The sequence below is a fragment of the Bufo gargarizans genome, chromosome 4 (assembly GCF_014858855.1).
Source record: "Bufo gargarizans isolate SCDJY-AF-19 chromosome 4, ASM1485885v1, whole genome shotgun sequence".
In the NCBI taxonomy this organism is placed as follows: Eukaryota; Metazoa; Chordata; class Amphibia; order Anura; family Bufonidae; genus Bufo; species Bufo gargarizans.
The window spans coordinates 99,493,481-99,514,979 of NC_058083.1; the positions used below are offsets into that span (position 1 = coordinate 99,493,481).

General features: G+C 44.6%; 1 protein-coding gene across 8 annotated transcripts in view; it reads left to right on the plus strand.

The window, feature by feature from the left end:
* Positions 1 to 1,357: 1,357 nt before the first annotated feature.
* MFF (mitochondrial fission factor) overlaps positions 1,358 to 21,499 on the plus strand; it is a 39,316-nt gene continuing 19,174 nt past the window's right edge. For 4 of the 8 annotated variants that reach the window (XM_044290599.1, XM_044290604.1, XM_044290605.1 and 1 more), the window contains exons 1-5: positions 1,369 to 1,466; positions 3,163 to 3,230; positions 12,322 to 12,539; positions 13,006 to 13,178; positions 16,246 to 16,334. In XM_044290599.1, the coding sequence (XP_044146534.1) occupies positions 3,229 to 3,230; positions 12,322 to 12,539; positions 13,006 to 13,178; positions 16,246 to 16,334 (482 nt within the window). In that variant the 5' untranslated portion in view covers positions 1,369 to 1,466; positions 3,163 to 3,228. Of the gene's footprint in view, positions 1,467 to 1,492; positions 1,604 to 3,162; positions 3,231 to 12,321; positions 12,540 to 13,005; positions 13,179 to 16,245; positions 16,335 to 21,499 lie in introns of those variants that run through there. The other 4 variants (XM_044290601.1, XM_044290600.1, XM_044290602.1 and 1 more) reach the window with 4 other exon arrangements.

Below are 21,499 nucleotides of genomic sequence, written 5' to 3' on the forward strand. Positions count from 1 at the left end.
TATACTGTATATCTAACTACCAGTAACTGCAGTTCTTTTTTCACACAAAAAAAAAGTTACAAAAAACCAACAACTCACAAATGTGCAGATGTAAATGAGCACGCTACTGATCGGTGCTCTGCAGCACACATGCATGTACACAGATTGTGCGCGCGTGCAAAAACTGTAGTAGAAAAATTTACTACAGTGTAAAAAAGGGAACACTGGCTAAAAATTGACATATATATATATATATATATATAAAAATAACTCTATAAATATTTATAAAAAGTCCTAACTACAATTTCTTCTTTTTGAACAAAAAAAATAAACCACATGTGAAAAAAAAACACAAAGAATAATCCCAGGTGCTGATCAAGCAGGTATGCAGTGAACAGCACTTGGCGGTCACAGCTCGCACGTAGAAAAAGTGGTGTAGAGCTGGAAAATTTGAATTAATAAAAAGACCAAAAAAAGCGCACGGACCAAATGGACGGGGGGCAGGAAGGGACAGAGGGTGGTTTTAGGATCTGGAACAGCTGCAAATGAAAAAAATAAAAATAAAATCAGTGCAGTAATTCCAGATGTTGTTCTTTTTCAGCAGGAAAGGGTTAAATTACAGTGGTGTACGCCACAAGTCCCAGCAGCATAGAACCTCCATGCATGCAGCCATTCTAGCTGGTGACTGCATGCAGAGAGGTTCTGCCCTTTCCTGTGCAGCTATAGCGCTGCCATTGGCTGGAGCGTTGTTCCAGACTATAGCAGCGCTGGCAGGGGGACGCCAAACATTGGTGTCCCCTGCCTCACCTCAGAGACCGGTGCTGACCAGTTCACCGCCGGTCACCTCACCCTGACCCGCCCCACAACCACCCCCTATCATCTCAGTGTACAATCCCTCACATACAACCGACAGACATCCCCCTACTACATAGCCACCCCTCTGAGCATACAATGCAACACAGCCCCCCCCCCCCCCCATATACAACCCAGACACCTCCTTAGAACACAGCCCCCCATATACAACCCAGACACCTCCTTAGAACACAACCCCCCCTATACAACCAGATACCCCCTCCCTCATCCATAACCACCCCACCACCACCTCAGTGTACAATCCCTCACATACAACCCAGACACCAGCTATAAATCCAGATACCCTCTGCATCCACACAGCAGCCCCCCACATCTCAGTGTACAACCCCTCACAGCACATCCCCAACAGTGTGACAGTACAACGTCAGTATATCAGTAGGGTTCCGCGTACTTCTACTGCGCTGCAGTTTTTTTTTTATTTTTTGTTCACTCCATAGGGGAGAGGAGAGAGCGCGCGACTCTCCGTACTACGTCATCTAGGAGCGCCACGTGATGCTGTGACGTCAGCAGGTCCTCCTTACCGGGTATAGTATTTAGCCATTACCTAGCTTCCGGGGTACGGCGGCTGATTGGGGCCATCTCCTGGAAGCTGCGCTCCTGTAGGGCGGTATCCAGTGAGTATAAGAAGCGGTGTACATGATTATAGCATAGGACGCTGAGGCCGGGCTGCTCCGTACACGGTCCTCTGTTGCAGGGCGCAGCTGTCACACTGGTGCAGCGGAGAAATGAGGCCCCCGGGTCCATTGTGGCAGTATGTAGCTGGAGGCGTCCTGTATGTCCTATCCATGTTATATGTATTAGTCCAGTCCCATTTCTATAAGACCGTTATTGTATCTAATAATCAGTTTGGATCTGAGTGATATGACAGACTGGTTGCCTTAAAGGGGTATTCCACTCTTCATATGAGAGCAGGGCTGCCGTCAGGAGTCTCAGGGCCCTATACAAGCAATCCTTTAGGCCTTCTCGCATTCATAGTCATAACTAGAGATGGGCGAAGTTATGAAAGATTCGATTCGGCTGCTTCACCGCAGTTCACAAAGAGACAAATTGCTTTGTCATGAAGCGCATTCCTTTGTTTGTAGAGGGCGCCATGACGGGGAACGGGGTTGGCCGAACCCCTCGGATGCTGAGTTCATAGCTGATCGCAGAATCTGTGATTAAAATTAAAGAGGTCTCATCACAGACAATGGGAGCATATCGCTAGGATACATCCCCATTGTCTTAGAGGTGGGGGTCCCACCGCTGGGACCCACACCTATATCGGGAATGGAGCCCCGCAAGGTGGTGGCTGAAGCACTATGGTCCAGCCACCACCAAGCGCTCTCCCCATAGCAGAGAATGGGAGCACACAGACTGTGCCTGACCGGCCTCCGCTCCCATTCACTTCTATGGGCCAGATGGAAATAGCTGGCGGCCCCATAGAAAATGAATGGAGGGTGGCTGCGCATGCACAGTGCGCCCTCCAACACTTTCGCGGCTTTGTTCTCGATATAGGTACGGGTCACAGAGGTAGGACCTGCACCTATAAGACAATGGGGCCTATCCTAGCAATATGCCCCCATTGTCTGTGATGAGACAACCCCTTTAAGGCCTTTCAGGGGCTAATCCGGTAAAACCTCTCATCCATTAGCTCGGGAAGAGGCCTCTTCATATGAAAATGGATGAGGTATTTTTTTTATTTTTTTGTAGCTATTTCAGGAAAAATTAGATTTGTTACCACGAAGTGCTGTGAATTGAATTTTTCCTGAAATTCAGATTTAAATTCACTTTAAAAAAAAAAAATAATTTAAGGCCATTTTGCCATACAAAATCGCTAGGATATGCCACCAATGTCAAGTAGGTGCCGGTCCCATCTCTAGGATGTGTGTCTATCTTTAGAATGACGCACCCAAAGTGAGGGAGAGAGCGCTGCGCATGCACAGCCGCTCTCCATTCATTTCTATGGAATTGCTGAGCCGCACACTCGGCTAATTTCATAAGTCCCATAGAAATGAATGGAGAGCCACCACGCAAGCAAGGCCACCGCTCCATTCACTTCTATGGAACGGGTGCTCAGCTAATTTCGGCGCTCCCATAGAAAAGAATGGAGGGCACCCTCCTTAACTTTGGGTGTGCCGTTCTAGAGACAGGCACGCATCCCAGAGGTGGGACCGGTACTTATCTGACATTCGTGACATATCCCAGTGATATCAACTTTTATTATGGGTTAAATGAAGGAAAAACATTGTTTTGTGATATTTAATAGCATGTTACAAAAACATATTTATTGTAATGGTTTTTGCTCTGGTATTTAAAATATTTTTTTTTTAGTAACATCTGACCTGTCCTCAGGATAGGTCATCAATATCAGATCGGCGGAGGACACTCTGCGGAAAAATGTAACTATACATTAAAAATTCTGGAAAATAAAAGTGAAATTTTTCTACCATAATCCTTATTCAAAAAATATTTCACAGGTCTCTGCTGGGAATTGAACCCCATGCCTTTAGTATGGTAGGCAGTAGGTTTACCACTAGACTATAAGGCCTCATGCACACAACCGTTTTTCGGGTCCGCATCCGAGCCGCAGTTTTTGTGGCTCGGGTGCAGACCCATTCACTTCAATGGGGCCGCAAAAGATGCGGACAGCACTCCATGTGCTGTCCGCATCCGTTGCTCCGTTCCGTGGCCCCACAAAAAAATAGAACATGTCCTATTCTTGTCCGTTTTGCGGACAAGAATAGGCATTTCTACAATGGGCCGCCCGTTCTGCAAATTGCAGAAGGCACACGGGCGGCTTCCGTTTTTCGCAGACCGCAAAAAACGGAACGGTTGTGTGCATGATGCCTAACCCTGCAGTTTATTAAGGATGCATTTTTTGTGCTTTAAAAATCTACCAAATAGTATTACTTCTATAATATCAGTTTATGGTAAATGTTAAAATTTTCTACAAAGTTTTCTGAGATTTTGTTACTGATGACTAGTATCTAATCAGTGGGGATCCAACACCTGGAAGCCTCGCCGATCAGCTGTCTGATAAAGGTAGCAGCACTCCTGTGAGGCGGCCTTCTCTCTCATCTTTTCCTAGGCCGAGTGACGACATGTTCATTGGTCACGTGGCCTAGGCTCAGCCCCATAGAAGTAAATGGAACAGAGTGCAGTACCAAGCACAGCCTCTATACATTGTATGGCGCCATGCTTGGTAAGCTACGAGAAAGCAGCGGTGCTCACAGGAGCGTTGCTGCCTTCTCAAACAGCTGATCAGAGTTGTCCCAGGTGTCGGACCCCCACCGATCACATACTGATGACCCATCCGGAGGATAGGTCATCAGTAAAAAAATTATAATTCTTGAAAACCCTTTTAATGTTACAATCCCTGTAATCATAACCCAAACAATATAGTGAACACATTATTTATGGTGATTGTTTAACAGAGTAAATAAAAATGGCGCAATAGTTTTTCCCTTAAATTCAGTAATATATTTTTTACCTAAAGGGAACCTGTCACCGGGATTTTGTGTATAGAGCTGAGGACATGGGTTGCTAGATGGCCACTAGCACATCCGTAATATCCAGTCCCCATAGCTCTGTGTGCTTTTATTGTGTAAAGAAACATTTTGATCCATATGCAAATGTATGAGTTGGATGAGTCCTGTCCCCGGATCATCTCAGGTTAATTTGCATATGTATAAAATAGTTTTTTTTCCCCGCAATAAAAGCACACAGGGTCTGGTGTTCAAATCCTATCAAAACGCTGTAAATAAATGTATGCAGTAAGTCTATGTGCTGGGAGAGGGTGCGTCCTACAAACCACATCTAAGGCCCCATGCACACGGCCGTGTTTCACAGCCGTGTGCGGGCCGTGGAACCGCGGCCTGGATCCCTCCTGAGAGCAGGAGCGCACGGCGTCACTGGTTGCTATGACGCCGTGCGCTCCCTGCTGCCGGTACAGTAATACACTGGTATAGATCATACCAGTGTACTACTGTATTGCGGCGGCAGCAGGGAGCGCACGGCGTCATAGCAACCAGTGACGCCGTGCGCTCCTGCTCTCAGGAGGATCCAGGCCGCGGTTCCACGGCCCGCACACGGCCGTGTGCATGGGGCCTAAGGGAAAGGCCAGACAGCCTCATATATACACTGCACTGAAGTAAATATAAATGAAGATGAAGAGCCAGAGGCTGAGCTCTGATGGCGGTCCTGAAAGGAGGGTCATTACACACAGAGCGACACTAATGGACCAAAAGTTCCTGATCGTGTTTATAAGCAGAAATCGCCTCTGCTCTATGGGGCTGGGCGATCCCTTTCACTGCCGGCCGAGAGACATGATCACCCAGTGCTTGTTCATTGGATGATTGCTGGCCCTTTTACACGGGCCAGTTATTGGGAATGACCGCTGCTACAAAAGCATATCCCTGATGATTGCCCTGATTGACGATCGGTGTAAAAGAACCATTAGTCTGTCTTCACACCTGCATCGGAGCCTTCGTTGCAGATTCTGTCAAAAAAAGCAGGAAAAAAATGTGTCCATTGAAATGCTAGGCTCTCTGACAGAATCCGGACGCCACCCGTTTACAGTCAGAGGCGTCCACTGGGCGTCTCTTGATTCCATCACATGATGGATCTGGCAACGCTGTTTTTTTTTTGTTTTTTTTTTTCTCCTGTTCCTGGAACGAATCTTAATCATAAAAAATAAAACACAGATGTGTATGTAGGAAATTTAAATGGTTGGAATGGGTGCTCCCCCTGAAAAAAGATATCCCCAATCTTTTAGGAGTTTAAAATGAATAGATAGGTGAGGGGGGCACACCTACATCTGAAATGCACATGGAACAGCAGCCAATACGTTTATAAAATAATTGATTATACAAAAAAAATCAGGTGAGGTTCCTCAATACATTCACATTAAAAATTCACTTGAATAACATGCAAAATTTACTTAAAAAATATATTAAAAAAATATACTATAACCGATCTGTAGTGATTGGTGCTATAGTATGTAACAATGTCACTGATTAGTTGTTATTTTGTAGTAACTAGATCGTAACTGTTTTAACCTTGTATAGAGTCTTTTGTACAAAGTCTGATGCGCAGAGTCTGATGTGTAGAATCTAATACGCAAAATCTGATGCGCAATATCTCTGCTGGTGTATATATGAACTTTCTAACTATAGCCAGCGGTTTGCAAATGTGTGTATATATAGTCTTTTGTCGGTTATCTTCACAGCATATATCAAGTTGGTTTGCTGCTAAACCATACTGTGTTTAAACACACTACTCACTGTTTTGAAGCGGTGGAGTGACCGATCACTCGTGCTTGGCGTGGCTTCCCACGTGGTGCAGCATCGATGGTCTAGACTCCGATCCGCTCTTGTGTATAGGTGAGTAGGATACCAGAACAGGAAAAAACTGTCCATTTAGACGCCGGGGTCAATAGATGGTTAAGACCTGGTTTGGTATTCGGCGTAGCTTTGTGTCTTTTACTCCAGACAAGCGGGACTTGTGTTTCTTCCTATCGGCTGTGTAGAAGCGCTTCCAGAGATTCAAAGATGGTGCGCAGGTTATAGGCTGCGGTTTCTTTCTTTACTCGAGACTTGTGTACACCAGACGCGTTTCGGAGTTGACAGTGACTCCTTCCTCAGTCTAGACCATCGATGCTGCACCACGTGGGACGCCACGCCAAGCACGAGTGATCGGTCACTCCACCGCTTCAAAACAGTGAGTAGTGTGTTTAAACACAGTATGGTTTAAAAACATAAAAAATAATGGAGAAACACGATCTATATTCAAAAATTAACAGTGATAGATTGTTGTACCTGTGAATGGACAGTCCCTATGATATATGGAATATTCTTACCAGATCAGGAGATACAATTCTGTCCAAACTACACCCGTCTCTATGGGTCCAAACGGTTTAGGTACGCAGTTAGGCTCGTATTTGCTGAATGGAGTCTTCCATGGGACAGGGTCCTACCTAGCCCTAAATCTAATCCCTAATGGATGTATTGGGGTAGGGGCTATTAGGCCCTGCCTATCATAAATACAGAGCATGCGAAACGCGTCTGGTGTACACAAGTCTCGAGTAAAGAAAGAAACCGCAGCCTATAACCTGCGCACCATCTTTGAATCTCTGGAAGCGCTTCTACACAGCCGATAGGAAGAAACACAAGTCCCGCTGTGTCTGGAGTAAAAGACACAAAGCTACGCCGAATACCAAACCAGGTCTTAACCATCTATTGACCCCGGCGTCTAAATGGACAGTTTTTTCCTGTTCTGGTATCCTACTCACCTATACACAAGAGCGGATCGGAGTCTAGACCATCGATGCTGCACCACGTGGGAAGCCACGCCAAGCACGAGTGATTGGTCACTCCACCGCTTCAAAACAGTGAGTAGTGTGTTTAAACACAGTATGGTTTAGCAGCAAACCAACTTGATATATGCTGTGAAGATAACCGACAAAAGACTATATATACACACATTTGCAAACCGCTGGCTATAGTTAGAAAGTTCATATATACACCAGCAGAGATATTGCGCATCAGATTTTGCGTATTAGATTCTACACATCAGACTCTGCGCATCAGACTTTGTACAAAAGACTCTATACAAGGTTAAACAGTTACGATCTAGTTACTACAAAATAACAACTAATCAGTGACATTGTTACATACTATAGCACCAATCACTACAGATCGGTTATAGTATATTTTTTTAATATATTTAAGTAAATTTTGCATGTTATTCAAGTGAATTTTTAATGTGAATGTATTGAGGAACCTTACCAGATTTTTATTAGTATAATCAATTATTTTATAAACGTATTGGCTGCTGTTCCATGTGCATTTGAGATGTAGGTGTGCCCCCCCCTCACCTATCTATTCAGATGTGTATGTAGCTTTATACTACACCCTAAACATTTATCATTATTTATTGCTGTCTCACTCTTGCTCCCTATGTGCTCCTCCTCCTTGCAGTGCACTTGGTTTCAGCAGCAGCCCATGTGGGTAGCAGACTACAGTTCCCATCATGCATTGCTGACATCTACTCCCAGCTGTTCTCCCTGAGGAGGAACATGTTGCGGTAGATTTACGAAGTGTCAAAAAGAGAAACTGTCTTAGTCGGCCATACCAACCAATCACAGCACTGCTTTCATTTCAGAACAAAAATCAAAGTTGTGCTCTGATTGGTTTGTAGATGTTAAAAAATATATGTATACCAACGCGAGTCTAAAAAACTAAACAATTTAAATCCAGCAAAAAAAAAAAAAAACACCCCAACCTAAAGTTTCGCGGGAGCTGTCCCATTCATCCAAATTATAATACAGGTCCTTCTAAAAACTTAGACTTTCATATATTTTAGATTCATTACACACAACTGAAGTAGTTCAAGCCATTTTTTTGTTTTAATATTGATGATTTTGGCATACAGCTCAAGAAAACCCCAAATTCCTATCTCAAAAAATTAGCATATCATGAAAAGGTTCTCTAAACGAGCTATTAACCTAATCATCTGAATCAACTAATTAACTCTAAACACCTGCAAAAGATTCCTGAGGCTTTTAAAAACTCCTAGTCTGGTTCATTACTCAAAACCGCAATCATGGGTAAGACTGCCGACCTGACTGCTGTCCAGAAGGCCATCATTGACACCCTCAAGCAAGAGGGTAAGACACAGAAAGAAATTTCTAAACGAATAGGCTGTTCCCAGAGTGCTGTATCAAGGCACCTCAATGGGAAGTCTGTGGGAAGGAAAAAGTGTGGCAGAAAACGCTGCACAACGAGAAGAGGTGACCTGGACCCTGAGGAAGATTGTGGAGAAGGACCGATTCCAGACCTTGGGGGACCTGCGGAAGCAGTGGACTGAGTCTGGAGTAGAAACATCCAGAGCCACCGTGTACAGGCGTGTGCAGGAAATGGGCTACAGGTGCTGCATTCCCCAGGTCAAGCCACTTTTGAACCAGAAACAGCGGCAGAAGTGCCTGACCTGGGCTACAGAGAAGCAGCACTGGACTGTTGCATGTCATTCGGAAATCAAGGTGCCAGAGTCTGGAAGAAGACTGGGGAGAGGGAAATGCCAAAATGCCTGAAGTCCAGTGTCAAGTACCCACAGTCAGTGATGGACTGGGGTGCCATGTCAGCTGCTGGTGTTGGTCCACTGTGTTTTATCAAGGGCAGGGTCAATGCAGCTAGCTATCAGGAGATTTTGGAGCACTTCATGCTTCCATCTGCTGAAAAGCTTTATGGAGATGAAGATTTCATTTTTCAGCACGACCTGGCACCTGCTCACAGTGCCAAAACCACTGGTAAATGGTTTACTGACCATGGTATTACTGTGCTCAATTGGCCTGCCAACTCTCCTGACCTGAACCCCATAGAGAATCTGTGGGATATTGGGAAGAGAAAGTTGAGAGACGCAAGACCCAACACTCTGGATGAGCTTAAGGCCGCTATCGAAGCATCCTGGGCCTCCATAACACCTCAGCAGTGCCACAGGCTGATTGCCTCCATGCCACGCCGCATTGAAGCACTCATTTCTGCAAAAGGATTTCCGACCAAGTATTGAGTGCATAACTGAACATAATTATTTGAAGGTTGACTTTTTTTGTATTAAAAACACTTTTCTTTTATTGGTCGGATGAAATATGCTAATTTTTTTAGATAGGAAATTTGGGTTTTCATGAGCTGTATGCCAAAATATCAATATTAAAACAATAAAAGGCTTGAACTACTTCAGTTGTGTGTAATGAATCTAAAATATATGAAAGTCTAATGTTTATCAGTACATTACAGAAAACAATTAACTTTATCACAGTATGCTAATTTTTTTAGAAGGACCTGTATATACACTACTCACAAAGTTAGGGATATTTGGCTTTTGGGTGAAATTTATGGAAAATGTAAAAAGGTCACACTACAGTGATATTATATCATGAAAGTCGGGCATTTTAGTAGAAGCAGCAATGGTGATTTCCTCATCTCAAACAATTTATTGAAACAAAAGCCAACACCAGAGGTGGCTATACCCCCACAAAAATGTCAGTGTCTCCATAACATGTCGTGTGGCCTTGAGCATCAATTACAGCTTGACAACGACGTCTCCTGCTGTTCACAAGTTGACTTATTGTCTGCTGAGGCATGGCCTCCCACTCTTGAAGGGCAGCCCTCATGTCATTAAGGTTCTGGGGTGCAGAGTTACGATTCGCTACACGGTGACTCAGCTGATCCCATAGGTTTTTAATGGAATTCAGGTCTGGAGAAAGTGCAGGCCACTCCAGTCTCCAGCAGCCGTTCTCTAATGATGCGACCTCAGTGAGTTAGCTCATTGTTGTCCAGGAAGATGAAATTAGGCCTGTATTGTTCATGCAGAGGCACAATGACTGGATTAATGATGTTCTTCAAGTAGTATGGGCTTGTCACTGTACCATTCACAAACTCTAGGGCAGTTCTGTATTGACTAAACACACTTGCCCACACTGTAACACCTCCACCACCAAAGGCTCGTCTGGTGACAACAGTTAGTGCTCTCCATGACGTCTCCCACATTGTTGGGGGCCATCATTTCTGCTCGGCGTGAATTGGCTTTCATCAGTGAACAGCACTAAGGCCCACTGGTCCCTCGTCCAGGGTAGATGATCCCTGGCCCATGCAAGACCATGATGCCTGTGGTCAGGTACCCTTGCAGGTCGTCTAGCACACAGACCACACTGATGTAAACGGTTTTGAATGGTCTGACGTGACACTTGGGTGCCTCTCACCTCCCTTAAATGTGCCTGGAGTTGTGTGGCATTCATCATTTAGTACCACAGGACATTGTTCACAATGAAGAGGTCATCAGTATAGGATGTGGCCAAAGGATGTCCACTTCTATGCCTTTCTGTGACTCTTCCAGTCTCTCTGTATCGCTGTTGCAACCTGCTGATGACAATCAGTGACACTCTAAGCTCAGCGGCCACTTCCGTCTGAGAGCATCCTGCTTGAAGCCTCGCAATGGCAAGGTACTGTTGATCAATTGTTAGGTGTCGTCTTGGTCTCATCATGTCAAAATGTGAACAGCATCTTGAGGAGGGCTCTAAATACAAATTATAATTGAACCCAAAAATATATTGGGCGGTTAATGGATCAAACGCCTGTTTGCCGTTAAGCTCCTTATTAGAGAACAGCAAGTTGTGCAAAAAGTACTGAAAAGCTGGACATGTGCATTCAATAGTTTAGAGAAGGTCACATTAAGTTCACCTGTAAAGGTTAGAGTGCATTTTAGGTTCATCCAGAAATTTCACCCATAAGCCAATTATCCCTAACTTTTTATATAGGGATTATATAAGTAGTGTGTGTATATAAAAGCAACCAAAACACAAGAGGGAACCCTTTCTACATTGCACCAAATAAAACAAAAAAACTATAGAAAAGGTAATAAAAAACATTGCAAAATAGCCCCCAATTTTTTTTAAAAATGAGGCCTGTTAAAGGGGTATAACCATCTAGACATTGGTGGCATGTTGCTGTATCCAGAACGGGTGCCCCTGAAATGAATGCGAGCGCACCGTACATGTGCGACGTGCTCTCCATTCACTTCTATGGGAGTTACGAAAATCGCCAGGCGAGTGAACATGCACAACCACCTCTCCATTCACTGCTATGGGACTGTTGGAAATGGATGAGCCAGCGCCTGGTTATTTTCAGAGGACCCATACTCTTGAATGGTGGGTCCCTGTGCTTGCTCAGTGCACTCTTTTTCACGTTTGGGCGCCTGTTCTGCAGATAGGGCACTCTATCCTAACGGTATATATGCCATCAATATCTGAGATGGAAATACTCTTTTAAACATGCTCAAAATTGCTAAAACTTGTCTGGTCATTTGGAATCCCATCTCACTGGACACATGACTCCTGCTTCACTCTGACGGACTGCCCGGCCTCTGTGTGTGCACCTATACGGATAGCCATCGGTCACCTAATAGGACCTCTGGACACCGAATGAGCAGCAATTTAAATCCATAAATGACTAGATTAGGATGCATGAATTCAGTGTTAGTTATCCCACATGCTATACTCATGAAGACACTGGTATATGTAGTGCATCAGCTTATGTGTATAGCATACGATATAGGTGTCCTGTGAGGACATGTAGCACAGTGTAAGATTGTGTGTGCTTTTTTTTTTTTTTTTTTTTTCTTCTGTTCACACTTACTGGTGACTTGTAGAACCCACCCATCGGCAGGGCATGCCTTCCTCCATTTCCCTCAGTAATGTGCAGCCTGTCCTTCTCATTACTGGCAGTCACTGTACTGTCTGTCTCATGGGGGCTCTGACATGTTCCATGTTGTGAACATTAGCAATAGGAAGTCCTTAGTGTGATCACATTCTGCATTCTATCCATATTAATATTCATAAGGGTTCTGCTTTATTCATCTATCATCAAGCCTCCGATTTCTCCCCAGCCCATGCTTTGAGTACAGCTGTAAAGCTTCCTTCTCATATTTGTCTTCTAGGATGAGCGTTGCAGGATTCTCCCCTCCCGCAGCAGAGATGGCGGAAATCAATCGTATGCAGTATGACATTGAGTACACAGAGGGCATCAGCCAGAGAATGAGGGTCCCAGAGATGCTAAAAGTCGCTTCGAGCAACACAGAAACAGGTTCTAAACCTCCGGTCAACTTCCCCGCGCCTGGTGTCCTCATGCAAGTTCCTGAGAGAATTGTTGTGGCAGGTGAGCACATGCTCTTCAACATTTGTAGACTGCCCATGCTCTGGTGGCTTTTTGTATAAGCGGTTTCATATTCCCATAGTACAGTGGCCCCTCAAGTTACAATATTAATGGGTTCCAAGATGATCATTGTTTGTTGAAACAATTGTAACCTCAGTAATCAGTTCTAGAGTCCCAAAATGTCATCTAAGTTAAGAGAAAATGAAGATTTAAGAAAGATAAGCAGATAACTAAGACAGATAGCCCAAGTCATTACATATAACAGTCTGGAGTAGCTGCTAACTAGCATCTAATCCAGCAATTTTACCAGAGAAGTGGCCTTGACTGGTTGGATCTGAGTCTGAGGCATTGTATGTTGGGTCTGATTTCAACTTACAATGGTCTGTTCTGACCCACCGTATGTTGACAATGATGTATCCTGAGGCCATTGTATCTTGAGAGATCACTGTATTTTCTCAATACATTACAGGTCATAATGAGGAAGCATCCTTTTCCAGGCCTGCTGATCTGGATCTTATTCAGACGACCCCTTTTGAACCTTTGGCACTGAAGACTCCACCTCGGGTACTGACCCTCAGTGAGAGGCCACTGGATTTCCTGGACTTGGAAAGACCTACACCGGTCACTCCCCAAAATGATGAGGCAAGTCTTAAGATCATGAGTGGCAATAAGTTAAGTGTTGGCATGGTCTAAGACTCGGGTAGGCAAGAGCTTTTCACTTTTAAAGAGGACATACAAAAATCCAAATCACTCCCAAGGCTGTGAAAACCACCGCACAGTACTGGATCAGTCACATGACAGACACCAACTGTCCCCAGTGGACCACCTTGTCCCACTTCAGAAAATGGCATTTATCATGTAGAGAAAGTTAATACAAGGCAGTTACTAATGTATTGTGATTGTCCATACTGCTTCTGCTGGATTGATTAATTTATTCCATCGCGTTATACACTGCTCATATCGAGGGGTTATGACCACCCTACAATCCAGTAGCGGTGGTCGTGCTTGCACACTATAGGAAAAAGTGCCAGCCTATGTGCACTGAAACGGTCCCGGCCACCGGAGGGTTCATATAGTATGCAAGCATGACCACTGCTGCTGGATTACAGGATGGTCATAACCTCTGGATACAAGCAGTGCATAATGTGATGGAAAAATGAATCCAGCCAGCAAAGGAGGCAATATGGACAATCACAATACATTAGTAAGTGCCTTGTATTAACTTTCTCTACATGATAAATGCCATTTGCTGAAGTGAGACAACCCCTTTAACTTATTATGGGGTCTGTCAGGTTTCATCATCGTGTCCATCATTTTTCCAGAGTTAAGTACATTCAGCTCTGTTTTATCCATCAAATTTGTCAAAATCTGCCATGGAGACCCCTGATGGAGCCTCTGACGCACATGTTTGTATGGCAGACAGCATTGTTTTCCCTTTCGCCCATGACGGCACCACGAGAGAGAGGATTCGCCCCCACAGACAGGAAACCTGCAGAATAAAAGGGCGGGCACTCTCCTCCCAATTCAGTGTGGTTTCCTGCCTCTGGGGAAGCCTGCAGTTTTTTTCCTTTTCAGGTTCCCGCCCTCTGGTGCTCCTACGCTGACCCCTATAGTGGGCTGAATTTCTCCCCGTCGTACCTGCCGTTCCCGGGATTATATTTGCGTCATCTCTGGTGCGCTGAAAGGGACGAGGCACAGCAAAACTCCGGAAGGAGTACTTTGTGTGCTGGAGAGTACAGTGCCTGGCGGCATTGGTGATGCGCTAGAGGCACGGACTTCCGGACCCCAGGGGAGGAGGAGGAGCTTCCGGCAAGCAGTTAGGCCGGGGAGAGTGGCATGTGTCCCGTGACCGGCACGCAGCATCGAGCGTGACATCATCACAGAAGCGCCTATGAGAAGGGTGCATTGTGGATGGATAGCTGGCATCCTAGCAGCGCTAGTGCAGTAACAGAAGCAGCATGGAGGAGGACAAGCATGTGGAAGAGTCTGCAGTTCCTCCAGCCTTGGTACCTCTGAGGGGATGAGTGCTCTGGGCATAATGTTGTGCTTCTCTCTGCTTGAATATATTGAGCCAAGGCCCAGTTTTTCAACCCGGCATAAAAAAATCTCCATTTAATGGACGGGAACTTGAAAGGTACTTTTTGGGTAAGAAGGGATTCTCTGATGTCCTAATCTCTACCCTTTTTAAGAGTAGGAAAAAAGTGACAATTATTTATGCTAGGGTTTGGCAAAAATTCCTAGACTTTGCTCAGATCCAGATTAATGACATCCCCTCTTCTGCTTCCATTCATCTAATTTTAAGAGTTCCTTCAGAAGGGACTGGATTTAGGGCTAGCAAGTAGTACTTTGAAGGTGCATGTTTCGGCTCTGTCAGCTTTGTTTAATCAGGAGATAGCAGGGATTCCATGGGTGTCCAGGTTCTTTTCAGCAGTAGCCAGATCCACCCCAACAACTTCCACTAGACCTCCTCCTTGGGATTTAAACCTGGTGTTAAAGGCTTTAACTCAACCTCCATTTGAGCCTTTAGAGACCATCTCCATTAAATGTCTCACCTTGAAGTTGTGCCTTCTAATAGCCTTAACATCTACTCGCAGGATTAATGAGATTCAAACCATCTCCATTAATCCTCCATATACCACTATTTAGAGGAAAAAGTTTTGATTCGGCCAGACCCGGCTTTTCTTCCAAAAGTAGTTTCCAAATTTCATAGGTCTCGGGAGATTGTTCTCCCTACACTGTTCAGTAACCCTGGGTCAGAAAAAGAAAAATCTCTTCACTGCCTAGACGTAAGAAGGACCTTGATTAATTTCCTATCTCTCACTAGAGACTGGCGCAGATCTTCTTCACTCTCCCTTATTCACTCCTTGGAAGAGTATAAAGAAAGGCGGCCACAAAAAGTTCTATAGCTAAGTGGATTGTCTCTCTGCTATATCTTTCTTATCTTGCTTCCGGGTTGTCTCCTCCGGTGGGTCTTAATGCACATTCTACCAGGGCAGTTGCTACTTCCTGGGCGGAAAGATACTCTGTTCCCATAGAGGATATTTGCAGAGCGGCTACCTGGTATTCTCCTTCAACTTTTTTCAAACACTATCTGCTTGATTTGAATTCCTCTCCTTCAGGGTCATCCTTTGGGGAAAAGGTGCTTCTTTCTACTCTCCCTCCATGATTTTTCCTTTAGTAAATCTCTTGTGGTGCTGTCATGGGCGAAAGGGAAAAATGATGGTTACTTACCAGTAATTTGATTTTCCTAGAGCCCATGACAGCACCCTTATATTCCGTCCCTATCGGGTTCTCTTGATTCTTTTATATCCACACGGGTGCTGCATAAAAAAAATAATAATTTGATTAATCATCTAACGCTATGTTGGTGGAATTCCTCACACTGAATTGGGAGGACAGTGTTTGCCCTTTTATTCTGCAGGTTTCCTGTCTGTGGGGGCAGATCCTCTCTCTCGTGGTGCTGTCATGGGCGAAAGGGAAAATCAAATTACCGGTAAGTAATCATCATTTTTCTTCCATATGTAGGATTTATAATTTTCTGTAAATGCACATTTTCTCTCTGTATATGCTGGCTGGGTGGGAAGCACAACAAGTCAGTGGTTAGCAGTGCTGTGCTCCTGAGTTTGGAAAGTGGCCTGACATGGTAAAGACTAAGAAATAAACATTATTTTATTACTTTCTTATTAATGCATCTGAATGAATTACCTAGGTGCGCCATATGGGACGACAGAAGAGAGAGCGCTCAGTCAGTGAGAACACTATAAGACACAATGGACAACTTGTTAGAAATGACTCCATGTAAGTACAGCACCAGCTCTTGATTTTACAGTCTTTCCCAATGCACTGGTGTAAATTTCATGTTTAGAATAACTTCTATAGGGGTTTTCCAGGAGTTATGACCACCCTGCAGTCCAGAAGTGGTGGTCTTGCTTGCACAAAGGCGGCAGCCTCTCTGGTGGCTGGGATCGTGGGAGTGCTCATAGGCACGTATGCACAGAAGCTCCCGTCCCGGCAAACTCGTATCTGCGCTGCAGTGGTGGCCGTAGCCCCTGGATATGAGCAGTGTATAATGTGATGGAAATATGAATCAAACCAGCAAAGGAGGCAATACGGACAATCCCAATACATTAGTAAGTGCCTTGTATTATTTTTCTCTACAAAATAACTTCCATTTGCTACAGTGAGACAGGGTTTACACTGATTGTTGGGCAGATTAACAGGGACGAACATTCCTACGTCAGTCCGTCAAAAGGTGCCGCACATCACGAGCAAAACAGTTGTTCATGCAGTCCCCTAAATGATGGTTTCTGGGCAGGAAGCAATGCATCTGTATGAGGATGAGAGAGCGCAGTAGCCATCGCTCATGCATGTAAATGCAGCTCTTTCCCTAGTGAGCTGGCAACACTCCCTTCCTGACAACTGTGTGCTCGATCACTCCATCTAAATGCAGCATTAGAAAGGCATACAGAAGGATTCCGATCTGATAAGTAGAAGCCATTTGTGGTTTGTCGGTGGATATTTGATCTATAGGAGCCTTGCGTGCCGGTTAAGTGGCTCCAATAGGCAGAAATTGGGTGGGAAATGGGATATTGAATATTCTAATATTGTAGTATTGCACCTGACAAACTCAGAGGGGTGCAAAGCAAGTACTAAGTAGGTGGAATTGTAGTGCACAGGAAAGCATCATTTCTCATGATGACTTCTCGGAATCTCATAATCCTTATTAAAACTTAACTTACATTTGCACATATTAGTCTACAGTAATGTCACAGAAGAGGCATAGGCATGTGACATCTTTGTGCAGTAAAATCTATAGGCATGTGTCTAGGGTACGGCCTTCTCCAGGACCACAGGACACTCCAGTCCAGGCTGATATAGCTCTTTTGTCTTGCCTGTTGTTGTAGTCAAAAGACCATTACTAAAAAGCTAAAGATATATCTCCCATACAAAGATAGTGTGAATACCCAATAATCACTTACAGTCCAGAATCGCCATGAAAATGTATATTCTCTAGTTAAAGGGAATCTGTCACTAGCATATTAGCAAAAAAAATTTTTTATGAATACATGTGTAATAAAGTACCTTATTTCCATATGTCTTGTTCTTTTTATTCTGTGTCTTGTCATTTCTTAAAAAAAAACGCTTTTTATGATATTCAAATGAAGCTGTAAGGAGCCCAGAGGGGCGTTATTCTTTGTCCACGGTGCCCAGGAACGCCCCTCTGAAGTGCCGTGCCCGCCTAAATTAAAAACTAAGAACTCCTCCAAGATCGCCTAAATCGCCTCCCAGAGGCGAGGCTAAGTGCTCAACAGCGTCACTGGGCTGTTGCCCTCAGTCGTCTTGTCATCGCGCAGGCGCAGGCGCAGGCAATCGCCGGCACTGCGCCTGTGCGGGATTTCGGATGCGGGCGAGAGGAGGATCGGGGGTGTTTGCCGCAGAGCGCGGAGCTGGGGGGGGAGCACTTGGCCTCGCCTCTGGGAGGCGATTTAGGCGATCTTGGAGGAGTTCTTAGTTTTCAAATTTAGGCGGGCACGGCACTTCAGAGGGGCGTTCCTGGGCACCGTGGACAAAGAATAACGCCCCTCTGGGCTCCTTACAGCTTCATTTTAATATCATAAAAAGCGTTTTTTTTAAGAAATGGCAAGACACAGAATAAAAAGAACAAGACATATGGAAATAAGGTACTTTATTACACATGGATTAATTAAAAAATTTTTTGCTAATATGCTAGTGACAGATTCCCTTTTAAACAATACATTAAAAAACAAGGTTAAGAGTCCACACAAAATTGGTGACACAAACAAATGGGGGACCACTGGAAAAGGCTAGCAAGTAGGGATGAACGAACACGAACTTTACAGGTTCGGCATTCAGTCAGTGGAGGAATCCTATTATGGATTCGTTATGGATTCAATTATAACGGAATGCAAAATGGAAGCCTTTAAGAGGCATTCCATTTTGACCCATCATAATAGAAGTCTATGGCCAAGCATAGCGGATCCGCCTGGCTTCTGTTATGCAGGACTTTGTTTTTCGTCCTGCATAACAGAAACCAGACGGCTCCATTATGCTTGGCCATAGACTTCTATTATGACCAATCAAAATGAAATGCCTCTTAAAGGCTTTCGTTTTTCATTCAGTCATAGAATTCTGTTTTTGACGGAATCCATAACGGAATTCCTACACCACCGAACCTGTAAAGTTTGGGCAAGGAATGCATTCACATTAAGAACACCAGGCATACATCAAAGTGATCTTAGAAAATCTGCCTACTCCCAAAAAGGGGGCCCTAATGTGCATAAGTCCTAAAAAAAATAGTCCAAAATCATGGACTCTGCACAAGGACAGTATGTAAGCCAATAAAGTATCGCTACCACACCGCTGTCCCCCAGTGTTTAAATAAAGAATATACATGATTATGATTCTGGACGGTGAGTATTCACACCATTTTGTACAGATGTATTTGACTTGTGTGGCCCTTTTAAAGGCCGGTTAATATAGAAATAAAAAAATAAGCTAAAGATGCTTAAAAAAGAGAAGAAAAAGCACACTAAATGAACTGTTTGTTTGTTCTGGTAAATGATGATTCACTGTAACCTGTATCTATACTACTGTGTGGTTTGTACTGTTATATCTGTTACCCAATCCTTGATTAAAGGGGTTTCCAAGATCAGCTAAATTTGGCCAATGATGGGAAAATGCCATAAAAAATGAAATAGCCATTATTCTCCTAATAAATTCCCTGTCGTTCCACCACTCCCGCTTCAGTGGTCCCATCAGTCTATGGTGCAGCAGTGATATGTCGGTCTGCCTGCATGACCACTGCAGCCAATTACTGGCGTCAGCAGTCTTGTGCTGTACACCACTGGAGCTGGTGATTGACTCCTGGAACAGCAAGGGATTTATCATGTGGTCTTTTATTAGTTTATGGCATACCCCCCTCCCCTCCCTGGCAAATTTGTGCCGATCTCCGACAATTCCTTTAGGTAATGGTTTCTTGTAGGATACTAAACATAGATAAAGAGAAGGGCCACCTTTGCAACCCTTTATTTTTTATTTCAGTATATCTAAAATAGAAAAAAAGAAAACCGATGCAAAATAATTTAAAGGGGTTACCCAACGTCTCTAACAGCCCCCCCCCCCCCCCCATCGGAGGTCACAATAACGCCTGCTGTTCAGGCCATTTTACTCCCTGGAAAAAGTCTAAAGTGTACCAATATGCCTTAGACCAGTGATGGCTAACCTTGGCACTCCAGCTGTGGTGAAACTACGACTCCCAGCAGGCTCTATTTTTTTTTCTACAGAGTTCTGAGAGCAGCCAAGCAAGGGGGGCATCTTGGGAGTTGTAGTTTTACTACAGCTGGAGTGCCAAGGTTAGCCATCACTGCCTTAGACTTTTCCCCTACATTCAGCACTGTGAACAGCACAGGCAGTGCAGTAATGCTGCCTGTGCCTGCAATAACCAATAGCAAAGCTCCTCACAGCACGGAGCTTTGCTATTGGTTAGTTTGGGCGGGCGTCGGAGCAATACAGACCTCTGCAGCAGGGGAAGCTGGCGGGAGATAAAAGGAGGAGGGTCCGGCTCCCAAGGATGGCTGTACTAACGAGAGCCGGGCGTGCTGCTCAAGGACCACAGCAGATATGTCCCAGACATCAAGAAGACTATGACTATGTCCGGACATCAAGATGGAGGCACAGAACAAGGTGACAGCAGCAGCCTGTGATGTATGTAGTGCAGTGTGTGATGCATGTTAACAGACGCCTCAGACAAATGCCATACTGTGGCATCCGTCATTGTAAAAATAAAAATGTAATCTATTATTATTTTTTTGCAGGATGGGAAAGTGTAGTGTACCGTGTTTTTCAATCTTGTAAAGTCCATATATATAATTTATTTTTAATTTTTTTACAATGGAATTTTATGGTGACAGATGCCACATTATGGCATTGTCTGATAACATATATACATTTTTGTGTATACATTAAATGTATGACAAAACTTGATGTAAACCCAGCCTAGCTGACGGGGAAGGAGCTGAATAGACCCCCCCCCTGACTATGATGGAGTCTGTTCAGTTTCCATTTTGGCTCTGTCTTTTTACCAGACAAAGTGCTGCATATAAGGCTTTTTCCAGGACGTCCTCCACGACAGCACCACATGGAGGATGTCTCCCTGCCCACTATTGGGACAGAAAACAGAGAGGTTAAAAGTTCCCCCCCCCACACACACACACCAGTGTTTTTTCCTGTCCCAATAAATTATGCACCGAAATGAAAATTCTGGTCCGAAACCGAAACCGAAAATTCAGGATACCCCTTGACCGAAACCGAAACTGCCTTTTTGCCCAAATACTTTTAAAATACTTTTTTTTTTTTTTATGATTTTATTAATAATTCTTGTTCATGAATTTAATAAATCATATTACCCACCCACCCCATAACAGTGCCATCCACAGACCCCCCCCCACCCCATAACAGTGCCATCCACAGGACCCCCCCCCCCCCCCATAACAGTGCCATCCACAGACCCCCCCCCCCCCATTGCCGCTCCAGTACAGACTAGTTATAAAATGTGTACAATTAATAGAAAATAGCGGGGAGGGACTGGGAGGAGGAGCTGGGGGCCGGTGCGTTCACTGTGCTCCGGCCCCCAGCTCCAGTAGTTATAAAATGTGTACAATTAATAAGGATTCTATTCATGAGGCCCCCTCTGCATTATAAAATTCAATATAGCCACATCCTACTCACAGGGCTGTTATCTTAATGCTGTCCGGCCGGGCAGACGAGCGGCAGCGTCACGACTGACGCCACATGCCTGCGCCGCCTCCTTCATTCAGAAAGTAGGCCGGGCACATGACGTCAGTCGTGACGCTGCTGCTCCTCTGCCTGGCCGGCCAGCATTAAGATAACAGCCCTGTGAGTAGGATGTGGCTATATTGAATGTTCTACTGCAGAGGGGGCCT